This window comes from Sciurus vulgaris (genome assembly GCF_902686455.1).
Source record: "Sciurus vulgaris genome assembly, chromosome: 9".
Lineage (NCBI taxonomy): Eukaryota > Metazoa > Chordata > Mammalia > Rodentia > Sciuridae > Sciurus > Sciurus vulgaris.
The window spans coordinates 125,604,692-125,629,970 of NC_136469.1; the positions used below are offsets into that span (position 1 = coordinate 125,604,692).

Below are 25,279 nucleotides of genomic sequence, written 5' to 3' on the forward strand. Positions count from 1 at the left end.
ATGTGGAATTATGGTTGCTATAGCAGAATTATATCTAAAATGTCTATATACCTCTACAAAAAATTTATTTGGGGCTAAAGTTTTCTTTTATCTGTAGAAAATAGGTTTATGGTAAATGATGTAAACAATTCTGAGAAATAGGTTATTTACATCATATAAAGTAGAAGAGAAATGGTAGATATCAACTGGACAATCACTTTAACATTCAAGTACTATATACTTATTTTCGTTTGTGGTACTGTTACATTTTTCTACAAACCAATTTGGAGAATTTCAAATGATAAAATTTCAAACATGGCTTTTTAAAACATTCTGCCCTGATCTAATTTTCATACTTAAAAGGTCAATGTAGCTTACTGGGCTTGAAAATTGACAGATCTGGCTTGGGTTTCTGGTAGCTGTATGAGCTTGGGTTCTGAACCTCTGCTTCTTCATCTGTAAAAAGGGAATAAAGTTACCATGCAGGGCTGTTGTAAGAGTGGGTTATAAAGTGAATAATAGGAAGAAGTAGAAAGTGCCATGAATCTATCTTTTCACCTGGATAACAACTGTTCTGGCAGAATATGTCTGATATAACTATTTGAGAACTCCAGAGTCTATTGAAGTCTTGCAACTTTTGAGGGAAGACTTGACTAGCAAACTGTGGTTTACTTTGGTCAATTTCAGCTCTTAATACAGTAACATCTATCCACCCCTTGACCCAAGACCCTTGGCAGGTAGCCATGCATGTGTTCCAGAAGCAGTGTAAAGAACACAAAGTAGGGGAAAAGCACCCTATCTTCCAAATAATGGATATCTATGCTCTGTTGATTGTTGCTTCTGATCACAGAGGCATACAGAGGCAGAGGGCAGAAATGAAGGGGGAGTGGCAATTATTATTGTATATCCCCCAACTGTCCCAGATCCCTTCCCCTCTGGGTGAAGTGAGTTTCAGTGAATTTAAAGGGACAACTTCTCCACCTTTAATTTTTCCAATAGAAAGGAAAATGGGGAAAACCCCCATGCCTTTGGGCAGCAAGGAAAGATGAGTTTTAGCTTCAGATGTAGAGATGGGCCCTATTGTACATAACAGCCAGGGCAGTTTATCCATAACAAGAGCAAGGGAAAGCTGTGTGTAAAGCTGCAGGTGCATACAGGTGGGGCATATGTGGTGGTGGGAACGTGTGGAGATTCTCTTCTCATAGGCTTTGTATTCATTAAGAAGCAGAAATCAAAGTCAGTCCACTGAGAGAAAGAGAAGAGATGGAGATTCAAAGAGGTTGAAGGCAGTCAAAGTCATCTGGGAGAGTGGGTGAGTGAATGGACTCAGGGAATGAAGTAGATTTGGCAGGCAGAAATATGAACTCCTAAAGTTAGTGATCATGAATTTAAAGTAAAACTAGTTAGCATGATTCTATGTCCAGTCAAAATGAAAAGCACAGTGTAGCCACAGAAATAGAAAACTGTATTCATCAAGGGTTAAGGTTTTGCCAGATAATTTCTTCTAGAAAGAGGGAGAAGGGCAAAGATTTGAACACATATTCGAGAAGTGATTGTAATGACAGGTCATGCTGTTGACATGTGTCTCACATTTGTTCTCTCCTGTCTATTCACAGAGATCTTGCTCTATGTCAGGTGCTCATGAACTCTAACCTGAAGGGATGGAGCTAGCTACTCTCTCCTCACCAAACACAGCATGTTCATGGTTCATATTTATTTTTGCTTTTTCCATTCTTCTTCTAATTCTTTAACTTAAAAAACTAGACATTTCCTAAAACATTTCTATTCTGCAGACACCACTGATTCTGCATGACTCTTAGGATTTTAACTGCACTTGGATAGAAATGAATATAAATCTCTATTTACATACTTAACAATTTATAACTATGTGTCTTTTCTCTCATTTTTCACTAAGATGTGGGCTTAATATCTTCTTTTGCTAATACCTACCACAGAAACTATATCAGAATGGACACTCAATAATTTGACTAATATGGATACATGAATAAAAGATGTACTGCACTGGAAACTTTCTTAAAGTCCACTCAGTGGCATAAAAATATCTGTAAACATGCATACGCCTCAGTTCTGCTACTAAGTATATGCTAGATGAGCCAAGCATATGAGGGAGGTTTGGGTATACAACACAGTAAGTCTCCATGTTTTTTCATGCATGATAGGAGTTATTTTCTATCAATATTTTATACTCTTTGGACACTATGTTAAGTTACATAGGTGTGATAATGCCATTTGGTACTAGAACCTGAAACCGGTACTATCAAACTACCCAATTTACTTATGTTGAATAAGAGTTGTCTTTTGAAATTGACATAATTTAAACTGTCAAAATCTCTTAAGTATTTGTAAGAATTTCATGCAAAATAAAAAATTGACTAAACTTTGCAATACTAAAACATTGACTTATCACTCAAAGTGAGATTTCTATGGTATTCAGTGTGTTTTACCTATAAAATTGAGATAACATTAACATGAGGCACTCAGGTGCAGTGTTTATGTATCCTAGTAATATCGGCCCATATTTTCTTTGAAAAGGGATTACCAGAGGTTTTCTCATCTGTCTATGGACACAGCAATGCCACATGCCATCTAATTTTGTAGTCTAGTCATAAAATCCAATAAATGGGTAGCAGCTGGAAGGGATATGGGACCCAGAATACAGTCAGAAACACTAAATTGCTCTATTATTATCAATTTCCCCACAGAGCAGTTGTGTTGCTAGAAAGATCTGCTAAAGGAAAGTCTGTAATGAAAGATGAGAAGGTGGTCTTCTGACATACACACAGGCATATATATCTATAAATGTAGAATTTTTTCCAGGAGAAAAAACAGAACTTAATTTTAAAGCATAAAATTACATATACGAGTTAAAATGAACTTGTGATAATTCAGAACAATGGTAAAATAAATAATTAAAAAGTGTTACAATGGAAAAATGTTTACTTAGTAAACAGTCCATATAAGGAAAATTAATTTTGTATAATTCCCCAAAAGAGAAATTTAAGTATATTGTTGTAACTATCCTTCTATTTATATAACTGGGATAAAGATCTGCACTAAAGCTTATTTATACAGATGAATGGACAAAGAAAATATAATACATATGTATAATAGAATTTTATTCAATTCTTAAAAAGAAGGAAACTCTGCCATGTAAGACAACAAGGATGAACCTGGAAAAAGATATGTCAAGTGAAATAAGCATCTCACAGTGGAACAAATATGACATGATTCAATTTATATGAGGTATCTAAAATAATTGAAAAAATGGTGGTTTGGGGTTGGAAGGGAGGAAGGATGGGGAGTTGCTATTGAATAGGTTCAACATTTCAGCTATGCAAGATGATTTTAGGGATATGCAGTAGAACATTGTGTCTTAACAATACTGTATTGAACACTTAAATAAAGGTTTATTTCATATCATTTCCAAAGTCTAAAATCAGCAGAGTCCATGAAACATATGACCAAAGAAATTATTTAATGTTTAAAAATAATACAATTTGGAGTAAAATACTGATAAAAATGAAAAAGGTTAAAGCATACTTCTATATTACTCACTATATTACTTTAATACTAATACTTTACACAAACAATTTAAAACAATTTCCAAGCTTTTTGTATGTTCATGTTCTGCCTCCCTAGCTAGCATATGCACGTATCAGAAGTAGTATCATTTACATATACTGTGAGAATCACAAAATATTTACTAATGATAATTGTGCTTTTTCTCAGAAAATGAACCCACTGTTGATAAATAATTCTGTTGTCTGGCTTAGTCCTCTGTAAGTTTTCTTAGAACTTTTCTTATATTTATGTCACTAATATGTGGAAGAAACAAAAATAAACATCCCTTCAAGGATATTCCTGGCACTATTTGGGCAAATTGCTACTACATCATTTGAAACAGATGCCTTCAATCCCAGTAACTTGGGAAGCTAAGGCAGAGGACTGCAAATTTGAGGCCAGCCTTGGCAACTTAGTGAGACTCTATTTCAAAAATAAAAAATAAAGAAAGCGGGGCATGGGGATGTGGCTCAGTGGTAAAGCACCCCTGGGTTATTTTAGTACAAAAAATAAAATAAATAGATACCTTTACTGACTCATTCACCAAATGAGGCTGCGTTGCTACCTGGCGAGCCCCTTTCAGTACCACCAAAGAGGCTTTGTAGTTGTCACTTCAAACTGGCAATCCTCTCCTCTCCAGGTACCAAAAGGGACAAACTTAACAAATTTATACCCTTTCTATTCACTCTCTGAAGATTAGCCACAGACTGACACATCATGTCATTATGTATAATTTATGTGCTTGTATAATTTATGTGTTCATATACTTGGGGTTAAACAGTTTTGTGTTCAGGATCAAAGAGCATAGAGAGGATCAAAAATTAACAAATTAGTTCAATTTTGAAAGTGTAGATATTTAGTTTTTTTTTATATCTTTAACTGTGACGTTATCTATTTTCACTAGAAATCAGTTCATAAAAAAGGATCCATCACTTCTAGAGTAAAACTGAGAAATCTAGACCTCATCAACATGTCAGTAAATCTCAGTCAGCCAATAATTACTAATATTAAGCTTTCATATGAAAGAAGTAAACTTTCTTTTTAGTTTTAAAAAATAATTTTCTCAATAAAAAACTATTATATTAAGAAGAATTTTTATTTATTATTTATAGTGTGCTAGACACTAAAATTACAATAAGAACCAAAACATTTATGGAATTTATATGAAAGAAACAACCATAAAATAATCAAATAAGGTATAATAAATATACAAATAAAATATATTACATAGTACTTTGAAAACACATATTGCGACCCTGTGTCTTTGTGTTGGTGGTTAGCGGTTGGTCAGGGAGGGTGCACCTTGAGTACACACAGTGAATGGTATTTACCTGAGAGTTGAAGGGAAAACAGGTGTTTATTAGGTGAAGAGGGAAGGGAGACAGTCTTCCATATAAGAGGACCTGGAGGTCTTAAGGCCCTGAAGTAGAAAGGAGTCTAGTAAACAGAGGAGTGAAAGATCAGGGTGTTGGAACATCCCATACCAGGGCAGCGAGTGAACAAGGCTGGAGAGGTGGGATGGATGCAGGGTGGCATAGCCCTGAGAAGAACTGTGGTCTTTGGTTTTTAATCACACAGTGACATGAATTATCTGGTGTTTTAAAAAGTCCACTAGGACTTCACTGTGCAGAACAGATTAAAGGTGGGGTGGCCAGCATTAGACAAGAGAGACAAATAGGATGGTCAATTTATTTTTTAGTTGTAGTAAACAAATGTAACAGAAGACTCATATTAATACCAATAAAATCATTCTGTCTTTGGAGGAAAACCAATAGAATTTTTATGTATAATAAATTATAAAAATATCAACAAGTACTATCCAGCAACTATTAACTCTTGAGACAATAGAATTTTAAAACCTGGATTTAAAAAGAATAAACACTATCTGTAATCAATACTTTTATTAAAAAAAAACAAACTGCTTTGTCTTGTGTCAGATCACATAAATAGCATTTTTAGGGTAATTGTGATACAGTTTAGTCCATACTTCATTTGAATAAGAACATGAAGGCCCATGGAAGTCTGGCGAACTGCCCAGGAATGCAAAGACATCTGAGGACAAAACTACTGGAACATGAGTTAAATAAATGGAAAAAAATTAAATATTTATCTCAGCACCTGAGATTCTCTCATTGCATTTAGCTTTGACAGTTTATGTCTGGGTGGATATCTATTCACTGAGTTTCTTAAGATGTGTAAATTAATGTTTTTCATCAAATTTGAGATGTTTTCAGTTATTTTTTTTTATTTCTTCAAATTCTGCTCCTTCCTTCTTTTCCTCTTTCTTGTATTCCTTTCATAAATATGCTGATAAGTATAATGGTACCCTTAATTTTTCTGAGGCTCTGTTCATTTGCCATCTTCCATGTTCACTGATTTTTTTTCTGATTTTTCAAATGTACTATTGAACCTCCCTGGATAGTATTTCATTTCAGTTATATTTCTCAGTTCCAGATTTTCCATTTGTTACTCTTTCATAATCAAATTATTTCTTTTTCAGCAGCACTGGGGATGGAAACCAGGGGCATGTTACCACTGAGATACCCCAGCCCTGTTATTATTATTTTTTTAATTTGGAACATGGTCTAAGTTGCCATGCTGGCCTCAAACTTGGAACGCGCCTGCCTCAGCCTCTAAGTTGCCTGCATTATAGGCATACACCACTACACCCAGCTCTCTTTTACAATTTCTCTTTATTGCTTGTCTCTGTTTGATGAGACAGTGCCATTGTAAATAGTTCTCTGAAGGAACTGCATCTGTAGTAAAGATTCTGAAGAATGCTTTACCTAGGCTGACTAGAACTTACGATTTTAGAGAGGTGGAATCTTGTGGGTTCAGAGCCAAAATTATCTTAGGCTATATTAGACCCATTAATGGCCATTTACCTTAACTTTTGTATCTGGCCTAACATTCTTATGATTATTAAGTAAACTACTTGGAATGTATCACTCAGCTTAGCGAACCTCTAGCTTCCACCAATCCTAAGGCTAAGAATGCCAATAAGATAACATCTGAAACTTATGAAAGAGATTGCCCCACCTTACTATCATCCACCTGCCTGATACACCCACCAATGTAACTGCTACATATATTCATGTATGACTTTCTTTTGTTTTGTGACTAAAAGAGTTCATGTAACCTTTCCATGGTGGAACACATTATTTAGGGTTACTTAAGTCTGTATTTCTGGGCCATGGTCACTCATATTTGGCTCAGAATAAACTATTTTTAACTATGTGTGTGGAGGGGTATTGGGGATTTAATCCACGGGTGTTCTATCACTGAGTTACACCCCAGTCCTTTTTTATTTTTGAGACAAGGTCTCATTAAGATACCTAGTCTGGCCTTGAACTTAATATCCTCCTGCCTCAGCTTCCTCAGTTGCAGGATCACAGGTGTGTGCCACCATGCCTGGTCAGAATAAACTATTTTATTTCCTTTAAAGCAGGGACATCATTTTATGTTGATACTATCACACCTTTTTTTTTTTTACTTCTTTAATCATGGTTTCCTTTAGTTCTTTGAATATACTTACAATGGCTGCTTTGAAGTTTCTGTCTGATAAGTCCAACATTGAAGCCCTCTTATAGGTAGCCAGGGTTTGTGGTTATTGTTATTTACTTGCTTGTTTGGTAACTTGGTTGAAATATGTTATTCAAGTCTAGTTCTCATACAGAATGAAGGTTCTGATGTACCTCTGAGGGTACAACTTTGGACATATACAAACTCACTCTTCAGTGACACTGATTTTAGCAGGGATTTTTGACTCTCTTCCCCAAATCTCAGTTAAGCATTAAGTCTCTGTTGATATCACAATCAAATGTCTGTTTCACTAATTGGTTATTCTACTGTTTGCAACAAAGTCCTTAGTTAGAAACTATAATTACAGTCTGATACAATTAAATTTGGACCCTTTGCAGACATCATTTTTGAAACTTGTCTTGGAGGTTTGTTCCTATCCCATCAAGACTTGTTCCATCTGTCTCTATCTCTAGTTCTCTTTAGTATACTAGCTGCTTATGGTTTAACTGATACTCTCTTAGAGTTAAGAACCTCCTCTTAATTGCCTAACATTAAAATCTCTAGTATTTTAGACTTATTAGGTTGGACCTTTATCACATTCCATATAAAGTCATTTCTTTGTTGTTAAAGCTCCTTTTCCCCTCCAAACAAAATCTCTGAGTCATTACTCTGGAGCTGGAATGGGGACACTAACCCATATCTCTTGGCATGACACTTTTACTTTCTGAGAAAGGAAGGCACTGGTAGGGAAACAGCCTCTGGTCTTCTCAGCTCATCTCTCCCATTGTGGAACCTCTACCCTATGGACAAGCTGGGATGGGCATTCAAGGCCCTAGTAGTCTTGGCCTGCTAAGAGCAGGTAAAGCTCTTGGGGAGATCTCTGCCCTGTGGAAAAGGAGCCCCTACCTTTTAGGTAGCACCTCTTCTGGAATTCAGCCATATGTTAACAGAGATGAGGGGGAAGAGTGGCTGTCTGCCACTCATATGGAGATACTATCGCTCTTGACTAGAAGCTGGAGGGAGTGGGAGCTGCATCTTCTTGGACATACTCAGTAGACTGAAGCTCTGTCATACTTATCTGGGGGTGAGGGGAGGTCAGAAGTAGGTCATGACTCATGTGCCACAACTGGTTTTCACTGAAATTTAGTAGCTTTTCTTGAATAAATGCTTTAGCTGATCTGTATAATCTTGGGATAGTTTCCAGAGACTTTAATTTTTTTCTTTTTAAATAGTTTTCTCTGTTTTTTCTACTAGGGATGGTTCTGTGGATCTACTCATGCCACCATTTCAGAACTGATAATTTCTATTCAATATTTCCAAAAGACAGAGCTATCAATAAATTAGTATTATTATGCAAATGATGTATTAATTTTAGACTTTCAAAAATTTACTGGGTAATAGGAACTAGAAAAAGTACTACAAAAAGCTATATAAACAAACTTTTGGATGATTTTTATATTTTCCAACTTTTAATTAATAGACAATTTTATATTAAAGAACTAGACTTTTAAATCTTTACTTTTTTTTACAATTGAAATTATAAGAATCTCAAAATAGCTTCTAGGGTTATTTTAAAATTTAATTTATAAGGTCTTATACTTCAGCTCTTAGAATGTATGATTAAGTCTTTTTGAGAGATTCTTTCTTAACTTTATCTTCCCTTTTAAACATATATGCACCACCAACGAACATCATTACCAAAGAAAAACCTGCTCATCCAAACAGCTGGGACTGATTTACACTTAATCAAGAAGAAATTATATGGAATCTATACATTTCCTTTATGATGCTTATATTGACTCAAAATCTATATGTATGTGTAATCTTTATTTAAAAAGAATATCATCTAGGTAATTCTATGTGAATTACTTATTTTCTACTTATGATAAATAATTTTATTCTGGTAGATATGTAAAAGACCTAGAGAAGGATCCAAGTATCCACAATATCAGCATATAAGTAATCATGACACTACACACTGATTTTAAAATATTTATTTACTCAATACTTTTAATAAAAAGTATTAAGCAAATACTTTCTCTAAACTTATTGGGATTGATTAAATATGAATCCAATTAAAAAATGTGTGCCAACAACAAAGGTTGAAAACTTACCTCCTCACTGTAGTGTGTGTGACTAAAAGGAATGGTCCAAAAACTCATTAAGGAACTTTTATTCTCCCACCCAATTCCACTGTAAGGGCAAAAATTAACCTTATCTCAACTTTAGAACATAAAATCTGATAAACATAGTTTGGATTTTAAAAGAATTTAATTAACAATAGAAATAACTCCTAAAGCATCATGATTTAGAAAGCCTAAAACAAAAACTTTATATATTTAATTTTTAAACTTACCTGATATAAATAATCTTCAAATACAAAATAATAATCATCATTGCTTGCTGTCAACTTCACATCCTATAATAAAAAGTAAAGAGTGTTATTGTTTAGATATTAGATGCCCCTCAAACGTTCACGTGGGAGACAATGCAAGAAGGTTTAGAGGTGAAATGATTGCACCATGAGAGCCTGAACCCAGTCAGTGAATTAATTCCCTTCAGGTAACAGGCTGTGGCTGGAGGAGGTGGGTCATGGAGGCTTGCCTTTGGGGTTTACATTTTGTTGTGGTGAGGAGAGCTTCCTGATCATCATGTCCTGAGCTACTTGCCTCTACCACACTTTTATACCATGATGTTCTGCTCACCTTGGGCCCCAAAGAATGGAGTCAGTCATCTATGGACTTAGACCTCTGAAACTGTGAACCCCCAAATAAACTTTTCTCCCTCTAATTGTTCTTGGTAGGTCTTTTGGTCACAGAAACAAAAAAGCTTATAAAACAAGAATACTGCCTAAAAAGAACCCAAATGAATCTGTCTATATTCCTAAAGCACATGTAGATTATTTAAAAACAATAACAAAATGAATCTATTACACTATGTATGATTATAAACTTCTCAATTAGATTTTATCACTACTCCATATTTACTTGACTAAGATATGTGATGCATTATTTGACCACTAATTCCTTACACTTTTTAAGGTTCCATTAGTAACTTTATATTTCAATTTTATATCCCTTTGATATTTAGGTGTCATAGAACTTGAAAAGTAGATATGATCATAACACCCAGCAGCAACCATAACTTACTGGTCCCAAATTTCTGCTTTAACCTCATGATTCAAATACACATACTTGCCATTCCCTCTAAATACCAAATTTTTTCTGGCCTTTGTGAATATTCATTTGCCAATCACCACTTGTTTCTGGGAGACTAGTAATACTCATTTTTCTGCCTCATAAATTTATTTTCTAAGGGCTAGTCATTGACTTCTCCTTGATAAAGTATTAGGTAACTTCCTTTAATATAACTCTATTCTCACTTCCTGACCTGAGACCACTTTATAAATTTGTGCTCTCCTTATTTTTTTTTTTTTTTTGTACTTAGCATCACTACAGTGCCTGCAACATAGTAGTACCCAATACATGTTTGAAAAATGAATGATAAATAAATATAGTAAAATTATTAACAGAAATTACAATATGCAAATATCCCTCCTTAATAACAAATGAACAAAAGCCCAGAAAAGTAAATCAGAACATCTCCATTTCCCCCAGGATGTCTCTGAACATTCTGTACAGTGAGTTGGAACCTGGTGCTTTGTATAAAAAACATGGATATTCCAATAAATCTGACAAAGATTTGAAATCCAGTTCAACTACTTCTAGCTGTATGACTTTGGTCAGTGACTCCAAGCCTAGAATAGGTCTCTATAGCTGTACATGGGACATCATTAATTAGCTACTTAGGAATGTGGATAAATGCGGAGGACAATATGAGATAGAGTAGGCCTCTAGAAATCCATTTAAAAAATTAACCCAAATCCCCTATACTTATAGTATCTTCATTAGTTCATCAGTACATGTATTTAAATATAGATCCTGAACTTCACTTGTATTAAAAAAACCCTAGACTTAAAGAAAAAAAACCTTTTAGACCTAAATAATACATAATTCAACAAGTATCGATTGATTGGCAGGGAAGGATACAAACATCAAAACACAAACAAACAAACAAAAAGACAATGTTTATCCCCCAAGTCTATATTGTCACTGACATGAAAATATACATGGCAAAAATATGGGAAGAATTACAAAGAAATATTGCCAGAGGTTCATGATAAATAGATGAAACTGGGAAGGGTGAAATGAGTCATGGGTGACTCTGGAGACAGTGAATGTAGACCAAGTCTGGAAAAACCGAAAGTCAAAGAACAAAGGGAAAGAATGGGGTGAGTCTTCTGTCAGAAGACAACATGCACAATGGGAGAGACTGCGCATCTGTACCAGAAGTAATACTGAGCAGAAACTGGTTCTTGGGGACCAAAAAACTTTCCATGTTATAATGGCAACATGGATCTCCAAAACTGATCCTTAGCAACAAAATCTGACTCTCTGGCACTTGATTTTTCTTATTAGAGAGAAATTAATTTTTCTCCTCAGGGGTATGATAATGAAGAAAGGTTACAAAACCCTGCTATAAATTGTTGGGTCACAGTAACCAGTGGAAAACTGTAGGTATGGATACAAGGCAAGTTTGTGGGGAAACAGAAAAGCAGTTAAGACAGAACCATTTAATAATTTAGTGTAGTGAGAGTTTGATGATATTTTCTATGTAGTATTGCCTTGTCCCATTCATTCCTTGTACCAGGAATTCTACTTTGTTTTCAGTTAAATTTAAAACTTTGTCTTTGCTACAGGGAGTGTAATGAAGCTTTAAGTAATTTTTTAAAATGAAGCTACTGCATGCACAGGCATGAGGCTTCATAACTTCTTTAAAAAAATGAAATGGACATATGCACTGGGGCTCCCTCTTCAGAGAGGCACCTCCAGCCTGGCACATTTTTCAGTTGCTGGACTTCTTGTAACCACTTTAACAGCAGCCCCAGTGGCTTAGAGCACCACTTCCATGTGCATTATTTTATTATTTTTGCTTTTATTACTTTTAGCATTTATTTTATATTATTATTTTTGTATTTTAAAATAGTATCTGCCTAAGTCTTAGCTTTTAATAGTATTCTGATTTCAAAGCTGCAAAAGTTTTGCATGGTCTACACCAACTTTATTTTCCCTCTAAACTCTGTTATTTTTAAGACATAATATTGTGGAATGGGAGTCCTCCCCATCTCCAGGGAAAACACTGACAGCCTGAATGCTGGTACTAACTATTCTTCAGGTAGCTGCCAGGATTAAATGGTAATCTATGTAAAAGGTTTGGTTGGTTCCACAATCTAGTTATTGTCATTTGAGCTGCTATAAACATTGATGTGGCTGCGTTACTACAGTATGCTAATTTTAAGTCCATTGGGTATAAGTCGAGGAGTGGGAAAGCTGGGTCAAAAGGTGGGTCCATTCCAAGTTTTCTGAGGAATCTCCACACTGCTTTCCAGAGTAGCTGCACCAATTTGCAACTCCACCAGCAATGTATGAGTGTGCCTTTTTCCTCACATCCTTGCCACATCTATTATTACTTGTGTTCTTGATAATAGTCGTTCTAATTGGAGTAAGATGAAATCTTAGAGTTGTTTTACCCTGAGAAGTGGATGATGATACATAATGGGGGTGGGGAATGGGGGGTAAGAGAAGACTGGAGGAACTTTATATTATGTAGAACAAAATGAGGTGGGGAAGAGGGTGGGGTATGAAAGATGGTGGAATGGGACAGACATCATTAACTTATGTACATGTATGATTACACAAATGGTATGAATACGTTGTGCATAACCATAAAAATGAACCATTTGTGTAACATGAATCAAAATGCAGTCTGTAAAAATTAAAAAAAAAAAAAAAGTTTGGTACACTATATGGCAAGTAGTAAGCAGTCATCAAATGACAGTTGTTACTGCCCTTGGCATCTCAGTTGCGTTTTCAGGTCTTCATTGTGTTATCTTTTCTCCCTATTTATGAGAATTGTAGTAATATGTGCTTCTCCTTTATCTTTCAAATTATGAATTTAAAATCCAAGTTTTCAAAATAACAAAATTACTGATCCAGAAGTAGCCAAATCCTATATTATGCTGTAAGCATCTACAACTTACTCAACAAGTTGATTAACAGATGCTTGGAGACAAACATTCAAAGTATTCCTTCATACAACTTGTAATGTATTCGGCCATATATTTAGAAACTGAAAGAAATTAAAAAGGACTTCAAAGAGATATAGAAGTAGGCCCTAAAGATCATGAGATAAAAATGATGAAATTATTATATTGTTTTTCTTTTCAGTTGCTTGTGTATTTTGTTTGTGTAGAAAACTTAAATTTTTAAATAATAAGAAAATGTATTTCTCTTAAAGAAAAAAATGGAAGGCCCAGGAAAGGATCATGAGGAGAGGTTCACAGAGGAAGGGAAAGAAAACACTGAATGCAGACTACAAGTTTGAAGGTCAACCCTAATTTTATAGGTAGAATGACCACTTAAAATTATTGTTTGTCTATTTATTTGAAACAGGGTCTCACTAAATTTCCCAGACTGTCCTCAAACTTTGAAATCCTCCTGCCTCAGCTTCCTGAGTAGGTGTGATTACAGGTGGGCACCACTGTTCCTGGCACTAAAAATTATTTTTCAAGTTTAACATATATCATTGTACCTAGCGCTGGCCCTGCATGTTAAAAACCCTTAATTTTTAATGATAATATAATGGAAAAAACTATACATATTTTTACTTACTTTATATATTAGACTGTCCACCAAAAGGTCATGTTGTATCACATTCATCTTAAGCTGCTCATAATACAAGATGTCCTAAATTTAAAAGCAAAATAAGTCATAATAGTAAAAGCCAATCACATTTATAAAGTCAACCTCTATAACTTTAATAAGTAACAATCTTAATAGTATCATAAATATTAAGAGAAAAAGAACTCTGTTCTATTCATTACTACATCCCCTGAGCCTGACCAATAGAAGGTGTTCAATAAATATACCAGTTCCCTCACTCATGATAACATCTGGTACTTGGTGCGTATTCACTCATTATTTGCTAAATTGATTATCATTTAACCTTAATAGCAAATAGAGTATTTATTAAGTAGTTTCTAGATGCCAGGCACCATTTTACCTGTTAAACAGGAATTAACTCATATAATCCCAATAAAACAGGATTGAATTTTAATTAATTTCAAAAAAATGAAATAGATCAGTGATTACTAGTCCCACTAACATTTCAGAACTAAGGCCCAGAAAGAAAATAAACGTGCTGCCCAAGGCCACAAAACTATGAGATTTGACTAATCCATACTGGCTAATATGCAAGTTATTACAAAGTAGTAAGTTTAAGCATAATAAGTCACTCTTAGTAGTAAAAACAATCATATGGTATATAAAATAAATCAGCATTTTATATTAGAATATGGTCTCATAATACTTGAAAATCTGACTATGTATAATGATGAGATAGATTAATGTTTATTTAATAGAGAATAAGAAATAGAAGGAAGTGGAAAATTAAAAGGAAAGAACTAGGAAGGAAAGGAAAGGGAATGAGGGAGAAAGAAAAAGAGGGAGAAGGACCTAAGCCTGTAATCAAATTAAGCATCAAGTTAATAGTTAGTCAGAAAAAAAATAGTTGGTCAGAATATTAAGGACAAATGTCAGGATCAAATGGGTAGTAGTTGGGCTGGGGAGATAGCTCAGTTGGTAGAGTGCTTGCCTTATAAGCACAAGGCCCTGGGTTCGATCCCCAGCATCACAAAAAAAAAAAAAAAAAAATGGGTAGTAGTTGTGCTAAGGAGAGGTGGAAATATTGTTCACTGCTATAGCTGATCTCTATATTCCTCTGAATTCCTCCATTCATCTCTCTGGCCTGGTCTCCACCCCTTGTCCACTGCTTGGCTTTATCACTGTTTCCAAAGACATTCCCCCAAACAAGTAAGAGTTGTGGGACAGGATCACCTGGGATAAGGAGGAATATTTACTGCATGTAGCAGTCTCGGCAGGATGATATCTCAGTGTATGTTTCTGGAAATATTGATTTTTGTTTATTTAATGTACATCCACTGGTCTTACCAAAATATCTTGTTAAAATGTTTTTAGTAGTGCATTGTAATTATAGATAATATTGGTGTTCATTTTGACATAATCATACATGCATGGAATGTAATTTGTTCCACTTTAGCTTCCAATACTTTCTCTTTCCCTCCTTTGATATTCCTTCTATTTATTTGTAGTTTGTTAGTTGGTTCTTTATAGACACACAAAGGTGAAATTCACAGTGCTATATTCATATTGAGTCTAGGAGGGGAAGGCAAACACATGGGCTCTGGGCTCTGCATTTTATCCCAGTAATAGTGAGTTTCAAGTTTTTATAACTGTTTTCCTGAGTTTAGATTTTTAACCTGCACAACTAGTTTCCTGACTGCCTAGTAGGCATGTTCTCAGTCTCTAATGACTAAATCGCACTAAACATCCTGCTGTGATTAATTCTCATTAAAACCTATAAAATACAGACTGCTTTTGTAACCAGTCACCATTTTCTTTCCTGAAAATGTACCATTCCACCACAGCTTAAAAAAGACAGCGTGCATTCAAGGTCTGCTCCCATTTTCAGTTATTTTTGCTTACAGGTAGTATTACTACCTTATTCTTAATTCTAATGAAAAAGGCTTTGGCATTTCTGTTCAGTTTGTACTTACTTTGTTTTGGAAACTAGTCTTACTGTGTTTCAGTAATTCCATTTAATTTAAAGAGTTGATTAGAAATGGCTATTGAATTTAATCAAGGCCATATGATACCTACTGACATTTTTTCCCTTTAATATACGAATGTCTGTGACTACTGTGGTTCAACACTGTCAGTGTTGATTCTGTCTCCCTTTTCCCTCAGTGGTTCTCTAAGCTGCTTGGTTGGTCAAATGGATGACCTTCCCTGTTGGAAGGGACTACCCTTGAGTTGAGAATTATTATTAACATTTTTATTAATTAATTCTGCATTTACCAAAGACCTTCACATCTCCTACATGAGGCAGAGAAATAACAGGTTTGCAGACATTTGAAAAAACATTGCTTTAGAACAGCTTTGGTGGTTATTTTAACTTGTAATTCTTAAAATTTTTGCTTTACATTTTTACGAACATAAACAAAGAAAATCAATTTAAGTAAATATTTCTTTTTAAAAATTTTTAGTTGAACATAATATTTTATTTATGTGGTGCTGAAGATTGAACCCAGTGCCTCACAGGTGCTAGGCAAACACTCTACCACTGAGCCAAGCCCAGCCTCAAGGAAATGTTTCTTTAGGTAATATATATATAGAAGATATATTTATATCTGCATTATTACCCATGAATTATAAATATTCCAAAAATTTCATTTTAGTTTTTAAATGATAATTTTTTGTAACTACATATATAAAACTTTTTATTATAAATAAATAGTATTCCCTTTGTAATCCATGCTAGAGAACTATTAAATATTTTTAAGAACAATTACTAAAATACCAATTTTAGTATCAGATGCTTCCATAAAAAAATACATCTTCAAAACGCTGTGAATAAATTTTTTTTAATTCTGAAGAAATTTTTAATGGTTTCTATTTTTGAAATGGTTAATTAGCCCATAAATATAATTATACAGTATTCTAATAGATTAATGCACAATACTGATTCAGACTCAAGTATTAAAATATTATGTAACAGAGCATCTCATATGAAATGCTGAATGGCTGAATGAAAACTGTACCATGTTGGCTCAGCAATTCTCATCTCTCAATAAAAATTTCAAATTTACAGCATACATGAAAAATACTCCATCTCTCAAGTTTATAATTTCTATACATCATTTCACACAATTTAATATAATAACTTAAAATATATTGGCTTTTCCCAACATATTCATTTACATTGATCTTATTATCTATTCAATAAAAAGTGAATTAAAGGAACTTATTCATAATTGATATTGCAATGATGATACTGTAGACATAAGAATTACACAATTATATAAGATGCTAAGTTTACATATGTAAAAGATTGTGTAATTACATAAGTAGATATTAGACAAGCAGATATTTTGTTTCCTTATTTTTGTATATCACATGATATACTAAAGTAAAATTCAAAATATTAGTATATATCATTTAAAAATTATTAGATGTTTAATATTCCAGGTTAGGAGATAGAGGTATAACTGTAATTCAGAGAGACAAGTTACCTGATCTCAGAGAACTTTAGGTTAAACAAAAACCTTTGCAATCAAGTGATTAGATGTAAGTTCAGACAGAGTTAACAGAATTTGAGTTATGCTGCTGTTTACTAGAATCAACCAATATGTAATATATTTTATGAATACATGGACAGAATTGTATAGTTTCATGTTTATTCAACGTAAAATAATTATGTGGATTTAAAATTTTGAGTTTCCTAACAAATGGATACAAATAGTAAATTAAGTGAAAAATGCTATTTTTTCCACCCAATTATAATTTTTGAAGATCTAAAAACATCTGTTAAACCAGTTAAAGGGCAATTTGCTGCCCCAGAGCAGAAAGAGGATAGGAAGGTAATCATCTGTATTCCTACAAGGAGCCCTACGCACCCATGTGAATTACTGAAGGCTTCCTGGAGGAAAAAGCACTACAAAATGCTGTGCATAAATTAATGCCTGCAACTTGGGACATAATAGTGCTATTGACAAAGATCTATTTTTAATTCTAGAGGAAAAAAACGGAAGAATCTGAAACCTAGAAGGTAATTTAGAAACAGATATCTAGTATACTTTCCTTATTTGTACAGTTAAAAAATGAGATTTGGCCAAGCTAAATGTGTTACCTCATGATTGAACTAGTCCTACTTCCCACTCTATGCTGTTTAGTCTCAATAGTTTTTAGTGTAATGAGAGAAAAATATGAATGGGAGAGTCAAAATTATAACATATGGTTATAATTGATAACATAGTTAACAATTTATACTATAAAATATATACACATTTATAAAATTCAATGAAATATGAAAAGCAACCTCTGAAAAACAGAGAAGTCCAAAATTTAGCATCAGTGAATATCCAGCAATATCATTTGGTCAAAAACTGCTCTTAAATAAATCACAAGTGTTATTCTTTTAAAAAGGAAAGAAATGATCTTTGATAACACTGTTCAGAAAAGGAGATTTAAAAATATATACATATATAAATATACACATGCATTCATAATTTGCAATGGGTAAAAGTAGTTTTTATAATAGATATTAATGTTTAATTTTCTTAAAATCTGCATTATTATTATAATTAATTTAAACATAATTTTGTATACCATGTAATTATTATGATTAATACCATAAGTGGTATCCGTTTATGTGCCAGGCACTGTGTTAAAAGTCTCACATACATTATTTTGTATACCGGACACAACAACAATTCTACTATATGTACTTAAGTACGGGTTAGCTGAGGTTTGAAGAATTGAAATAACTTCTCAGTGATATATGTTTAGTAAGCTAGATAGATAGTTGAGTATAGCTAGATAGGCAGATACAGATATAGATATATCCATCAAGAGTACTCCAGGAAGAATCAATGTCAAATAATTTTTCTTTATTAAATTGAATTACCTGTCTGTTGGTGAATTCCCTCCATATTCATTTTACTTCCTAAAATAAATGTTCTTAGATTTGGAAAAATAATATGCCCACATAATCTGTCAAATTTTATAACCATGAGAATAGTGCATATTTAAAGGTAACTATAAGAACAAATAATTTGTTTGCTTATACTGAGTTGCCTTTTTTTATTTCTTCCTATTTTAACATCTCCATTCTCTCACATAATTTTATTTAGATAAATTATCAGGTTCTACTTCTCAAAATGTTACTTATAGTTTTGTTATAACAAAACCTTCTATGTTAAGCCCACTGTTTAAGTTACATGCTACGTTTTGTATTAGAACATAAGACTACAGTGATTTCGAAGGGGAAGAGGTAAATAATAGACCATGAAACAAGTTTTTATTTTGAATTACTGATCTTTGAAAAATAAACATTAATAGCTCAAATGTGACTCATCATTTTTTCTTCTTACCTCAGGTTGACTGGAAATATTCAAAATGAGAGCCCACAATTCAGCTCTTAGTGCTGTGGGACTTCCTTGTCTGATATACTGTTGAGCAGCAGCACTATCTTGTTCTGCTAGAACTGTCAAAGGTACATTAAAATCTCATTAGAAAATTCATAATGTAAGAAACATCACCAAATTTTAATTATAAATCTTTTGGGAAGCTAACAATCTTTATATTTGACATAATTACACCTTAACTTTTCTTCCTTTTAATCCCTATTTGTTCATATCCCCCTACTTATACCCCGAAAAGTGTCAAGTCTTAAGCTCTTCTAGCTCCTACTCAGCCTGGCAAAAGCTTTTAAATGTAGGTACCTTGAGATCACATTGCTTTACCTATAGCTCTATGGATAGGAAACTACTAATGGGTATGTGTGTGTGTGTGTGCGCGCGAATGCATATATATATACACACACATATATGTACACATTTATACATATGTGCACATATGTGTATATATATATATATATAATTTTTAGATTCTATGATCAAGTAAATTCATTTATACAGACCCTTAAATTTTTACACATATTCCAGTAAATCATGGAAGTTCTCATACATCTAAGTGGTATGGTACATGAAGTATCATAAATAAGGGATATATAAGAAAGTAAAATATTCATTCTGTTAGACAACCTTTTAGCTAATCTGAAAATCGATAGAAAGAGGAATTTTTAAAGGAGTAAAAACAAAGATCTGATGATATTTTAAGAAGACCCAAATTATTCTCAAGCAGGCAAGTTTAGCAAATTATTACTTTTTTTCAACTTCATGTTTATTTTCTTTAATAAAAATATGAGCTATTCATTGAGTAAATAAAGGACCACAACATAAAACATAATAAACATAACAAAATAAAACATAACAAACAAAAATAAGACACACTAGATAGCAGTTGATGTCTAACAGTACTATTTTATTATATTTTCTCTTGAAAGAGGAATGAAAATCTTTTAGTAAACAAAAATGTCATGAACAGAATAAAGAGATCATAGAAAATAAAGAGATGAAACATATTCTTTAATTTTCAATTGTGTTTAATGAAAGTGTCAAAGCATACAATGAAGTCATTTAAATACAATTTTGAAAAACTGAACTAGAGAGTTTGGTAGATGATAATTGTCATAGAAGGTACACTTCGACACAAAGACGCATCTGTACTTCAAAGTTCAAAGACACAATGGGATTTATAAACACAAGGAAAAGAATCTTCAAAAGAAGGGAAAATTATTCCCCAGGATACAAAGAGCTGCTTCAGTTTTTAAGTCTTAACCATTGTGACAGTCAGCAGGAATACACAGGAGCACATTCTCATTAACACTAATGAGAGGTGTGTGGGTGCATCAAAGAAAAAACCTGCCTCTCTGACTGTAAAATGAAATTCTACTGCTATGTTTTAATGTACTGTCACTGAAGAGAGTGCGTCTGTATTTCCTTTACAGTGAGTCAACTGTGTGCATCTATATCTGACATTTATTGATGAGGCTAAAATGATGCATTTTCCTTCAACATATATATAAATAAAGACCGCTATTAGATAATCTGCATAGTTAAATATTACTCCTATTTAAGTTTTTAGCTGATTTTCAGAGATTAAATTTCAGCTGGGGGTATTTTATGGAGACATTTACTTAAACTGTCACATTTTCCAGAAATCATAAATAAATATAGCTAAAAGCTTACCTTTTTGCCCAATACGCACATGTTCATTTTCAAAAAGTTCTAATAATGTTAAAAGAAAATAAAATTATTAGACACAAATATTATGAATCACATTTATAATAAGAGGTATATTTCTTCTGGTAGTGATACTGCAATTATTTTAAAACTGAATGGCTTTACACAAAATTACAAGAATATTTATTCTATACACAAAAAAATCTTTTTCTAAGTTGTTTAAAAGTAAGTTCATACATTCACTCAGAAGAAAAAATAGTGAGTTAATCTTCCGTTGGTTAAAACAGAGTACCTTCTCATATTTCTGTATACTCATCTTTGATTTTTTCTTAAAACAACCCCAAAAACAATATTTGTTAATAACTTCCCTTATATAGTCATACTTCTTCTTCAATCTACTGGTAAAGTATATCTAACAATAATATATCTTATACAGGTAAAACCCCAGGACACAAATGCTATTTTAAAAGATTTTACAGGAAAGATTATTTTTTTTAAGTAGCAATCATAATGGAAAAAGACTTATAAACTAGATCATATTGAACAAAAAAATCTTCTGTTCGCCAAAAAACACCATTAAGAGAGTGAAAGATAAGTCTTAATGGAAGAATATACTTAAAATAAGTATGTCTAGCAAAAGACTAACATCTAGAATACATAAAGAACTTGTGATAGAAAACGACAATTATATAAGCAAAAGATTTCACAAAAATGATAACTTCAAGTCTAATGATCACATTAGTCACCAAAGAAATGTAATTATAATCATTATGAAACACACAATCACGGCAATGATGAAAATGAAAAAGATTGATCATTCTCAATGCAAAAAATATGGAGCAAATTGAATTTCTCATACAAAGCTGATGAGAATATAAATTGGTAAAATCACTTTGGAAAACTGGCAATATCTAGTAATACAGAACTTATGTACATTATAGGGTAATAATCAATTCTCTCTCAGTTATGTGCACCAACAGACATGCACAAGAATAGTCATAGTAGCACTATTGATAAAAACTAACTAGTGGAAACAACTCAAATGATTATCAATAATAGACAAGATAAATAGACATCTCTATATCTATATATGTATGTACACACATGCACACACACAATGGATTACAATAAAGTTATTTAAATGACTGGTTTATAATTCTAAACAACATTATCAATCTTATAAACAACATTAAACAAAAAGACAAAAAAGTACAAACTATATGATTCCATTTTTATAAAGTATAAAAATAGACGAAACTGACCTATGATGCTAGAATTCAGAATTGTTGTTACCCACAGAAGAGTACAGTCCAGAAATGTAGCTAGGATGCTGGTAACATTCTGTTTCTTGACCAGGTTGGAGGTTACACAAGTGTTTTCACTTGGTAAAAATTCACTGATATACTTAATGATTTGTGTACTTTAAAGCATGTATGTTATATATCTATAAAAGTTATTTAAAAATTATAACAAAACAAATAATAAGATTATGAAACTATGAGGGGGGAAAACTTTTTGATCTTTCCCCACCCCAGAGAAAAATCAGTTGTTCAACTTCCTTTTTTCCTCCTTTTCCCTATCTCCTGAGAAAGGAGGAACTAATAATTGCATTTGGTAGATCCCACAACAGTAGATAACCTTCTCTCATGAATTAACTGTGTATGAAATGTCATAATTTAACATGTGACTTAATAAGTACATCCTCTGCTCCAGTTGCCCCTTCTACATAACAAAAGCAAATACCACACTGATCTTCTATGTCACTTACCACCTTATATTCCCTAGGAGTGTAGATTATGTCTCATATCTATCTACTTACCATTTTCTGGCCTGTTGTAAGATCTCTAAACACATTTGTTGTATTACAAGTGAATCAAAGAAGGAAAATCTATTTTCTAACCACTGCTACTATAACATATAGAATAATTTTATGCAATTCTTAAAGATTATTTCAAAAGTGAAAATATAAATATAATTCCAGATTATGTTACTATTTCCTTTCCTTACAGCTGGTTATCACTGGTCATGGACAAAAGTATAAGATATTTTATTCTTATCAAATAAGAAAAGGCTAGCAAAGGTGGCAGGAGGGAGGTAGCATAGTGTAGTATACTTTGGAGACAGTGTGCTTAGTTTTGAATCCTGGCTCCCCCACTAACTAGTTTTATGACTTTGAGCAAGTTACTTAAAATCTCCAATTCTTCAACTTTAAAAAGGTTGGCAATACTCCTATCACAAGGAAATGAATACCACCATACACCACCAGAATGACTAAAACAAAAAATGTGATACACTGAGGGACCGGGATACACTAATGGGATACATTAAGGAGGATGTACAGCAACTGTGCCTCTCTTGCGTTGTTTGGGGAAGTGTAAACTGCTATCATCTTCTTTGAGAAGTTATCTACTAAAGCTAAACACATACAAACCCTAGGGCCCAGAAATTACATTTCCAGATGTATACTCAATAGAGGAGTTTATGTTCACCAAAAGACACATGCTAGAATATTTAGAGTAGCCTTATTTGCAATAGCCTCAAACTTAAAACTTCGCAAATACTCATTACCAGTAGAATGGTAAAATAAACATAATACAATTTTACAGTGAAATACTGTAAAGCAGGAAACTGATCTACAAATACAACAATATGGCTGAATCCCACAAATAAAATATTGAACAAAGAGACATCAAAGAGACACACCGTGTTCTTTATTCATATGAAATCCAAGCATGGCAAAATTTAAGAATGGCTGCTAGAAATCAGAATAGTAGTTATCATTGAAATAAAAGATAAAGATTGAAAGAAGGTGGGAGGAGAGTTTCTGTTTTAGGTTTCAACAGATGTGTTTAATATATACAAATTAATTGAACTGTCCCGTCTGATGATATATGTGCTATTCTATATACATTATCCGTTACTGAAGTTTCTAAAAATGGTAACACATATCTTAAAAGTTGCTAAGAGGTTAAAATGAGATATTATACATGCACACATAGGATGTGCTATCATAACCAATAGCCAACTTCCTTATTTAATAGGGAAGAAAAAAGTTCAAAGATATGTAGCAACTTGTCTGAGGCACACAGCTAGCCACCAACAGAAGACTAGGACAGCAAGTCCCTTCACCCTGCCCAGTATTATTTCCACAACATCATAGGCCTCCCATGTGTCAAGTCAATTTTTATTACAACTAAATGCCACTCTGGTCTTTCATGAAACGTACATTGTATCCGTGAACAGAGAATAGTTAGAGAAATTGTTTGGATGATTAATGTATAAAAGACATGATTTTGAAACCCTAAGTCTACTTGAGGGAGACGCCAGTGTTCACTTAACTTGGTGAAATGAAAACAAAAAAGATAATGATGGCAGTGAGGGAAATATTAGTGCTGCTAATGAAGATTTTGTCCACAAAGCAACTTACGTGTCTAGTAACTTTTCAAAATTATTTTAAAGACTTTCAAGTAAAAAGAGAAAATCTAGTTGAACTCTGATAATTATAACATACAGGATCCTATTCAAGAATTAATTGTAATCCAGGAAAGACAAAATCATGCTTTGTTTTCAGACATAAACAGTTTACTACATTACTTTGAAAAAAGCAAGATAAACTTTAAACTCACTCTCATTTATCACTTATCATTAATTATATGTCATATGGGAGAAATACTAACCAGGAGGCACTTGTGTAGAATCATCTATGCCCAGTTGTCCTGTATTTAAGCCAAGTTCTGCAAAGCATTCTTTCTGAAAAATAACATATTTGGAATTGACACACAGACTTTGCTACACACTAAAAGATCACGTTCACCTAAACATCAGCTTAAATAAAAATCATGTGAAATGAATTTGCATTTCATTCAAGTATCTAAAAAGAAAAAGACATTATCAGAAACCTAGAGTAACACACAACCCTAAAATTAGGAACTAGGACAACCATAATTCATTTACTACATATATTACTATATAACATTTAATATTTGTGTGAGATAAACATGTATAGTTAAGATATAGGCATACAAATTAATATATTTAAAGGGAAAAGATACAATATTTCTCCAAATGTGTACATACAAATTTATGTATAAAAATATATAACATTTCTCCAAATGTGGAGCTTTTAGTAATATTTTTCTCTCCTCTAGTTTTTCCTGGCTAAAAACCATTTTTACTTTGATGCCTGTTGACCACTGAGTGCTGATTTTCTTTAAAAAAACTGTTTTTCAAAAACTCCTCCTGATTTTGCTTTTTTAGATAATAATCAGTACAGCAAGAAATCCTTTTGAGTAAAGACCTACTAACTCAAAACTTTCCTGAAACACACCAGTCACTCACTGCATAAGTAGCACTTATCTTCTAAAATCATTGTCTCAAATGACCAATACAAATTTGTACGTGTGCTTTCCATGG

The 25,279-nt window shown here is 33.0% G+C and overlaps 1 protein-coding gene across 3 annotated transcripts in view; it reads right to left on the reverse strand.

Annotated features, from left to right (window-relative positions):
• Positions 1-25,279, reverse strand: part of TBC1D19 (TBC1 domain family member 19) — a 146,708-nt gene that overhangs the window by 54,449 nt on the left and 66,980 nt on the right. For 2 of the 3 annotated variants that reach the window (XR_013766309.1, XM_079154518.1), the window contains 6 exons: positions 24,544-24,616; positions 20,873-20,911; positions 19,154-19,266; positions 13,815-13,889; positions 9,440-9,502; positions 358-435 (listed from right to left, as the gene is read on the reverse strand). Coding sequence is in view for 2 of the 3 variants with exons in the window: in XM_079154518.1 (XP_079010644.1) it covers positions 358-435; positions 9,440-9,502; positions 13,815-13,889; positions 19,154-19,266; positions 20,873-20,911; positions 24,544-24,616 (441 nt within the window). In the remaining variant the exon portion in view is untranslated. The remainder of the gene's footprint in view (positions 1-357; positions 436-9,439; positions 9,503-13,814; positions 13,890-19,153; positions 19,267-20,872; positions 20,912-24,543; positions 24,617-25,279) is intronic. The other variant, XM_079154517.1, reaches the window with a different exon arrangement.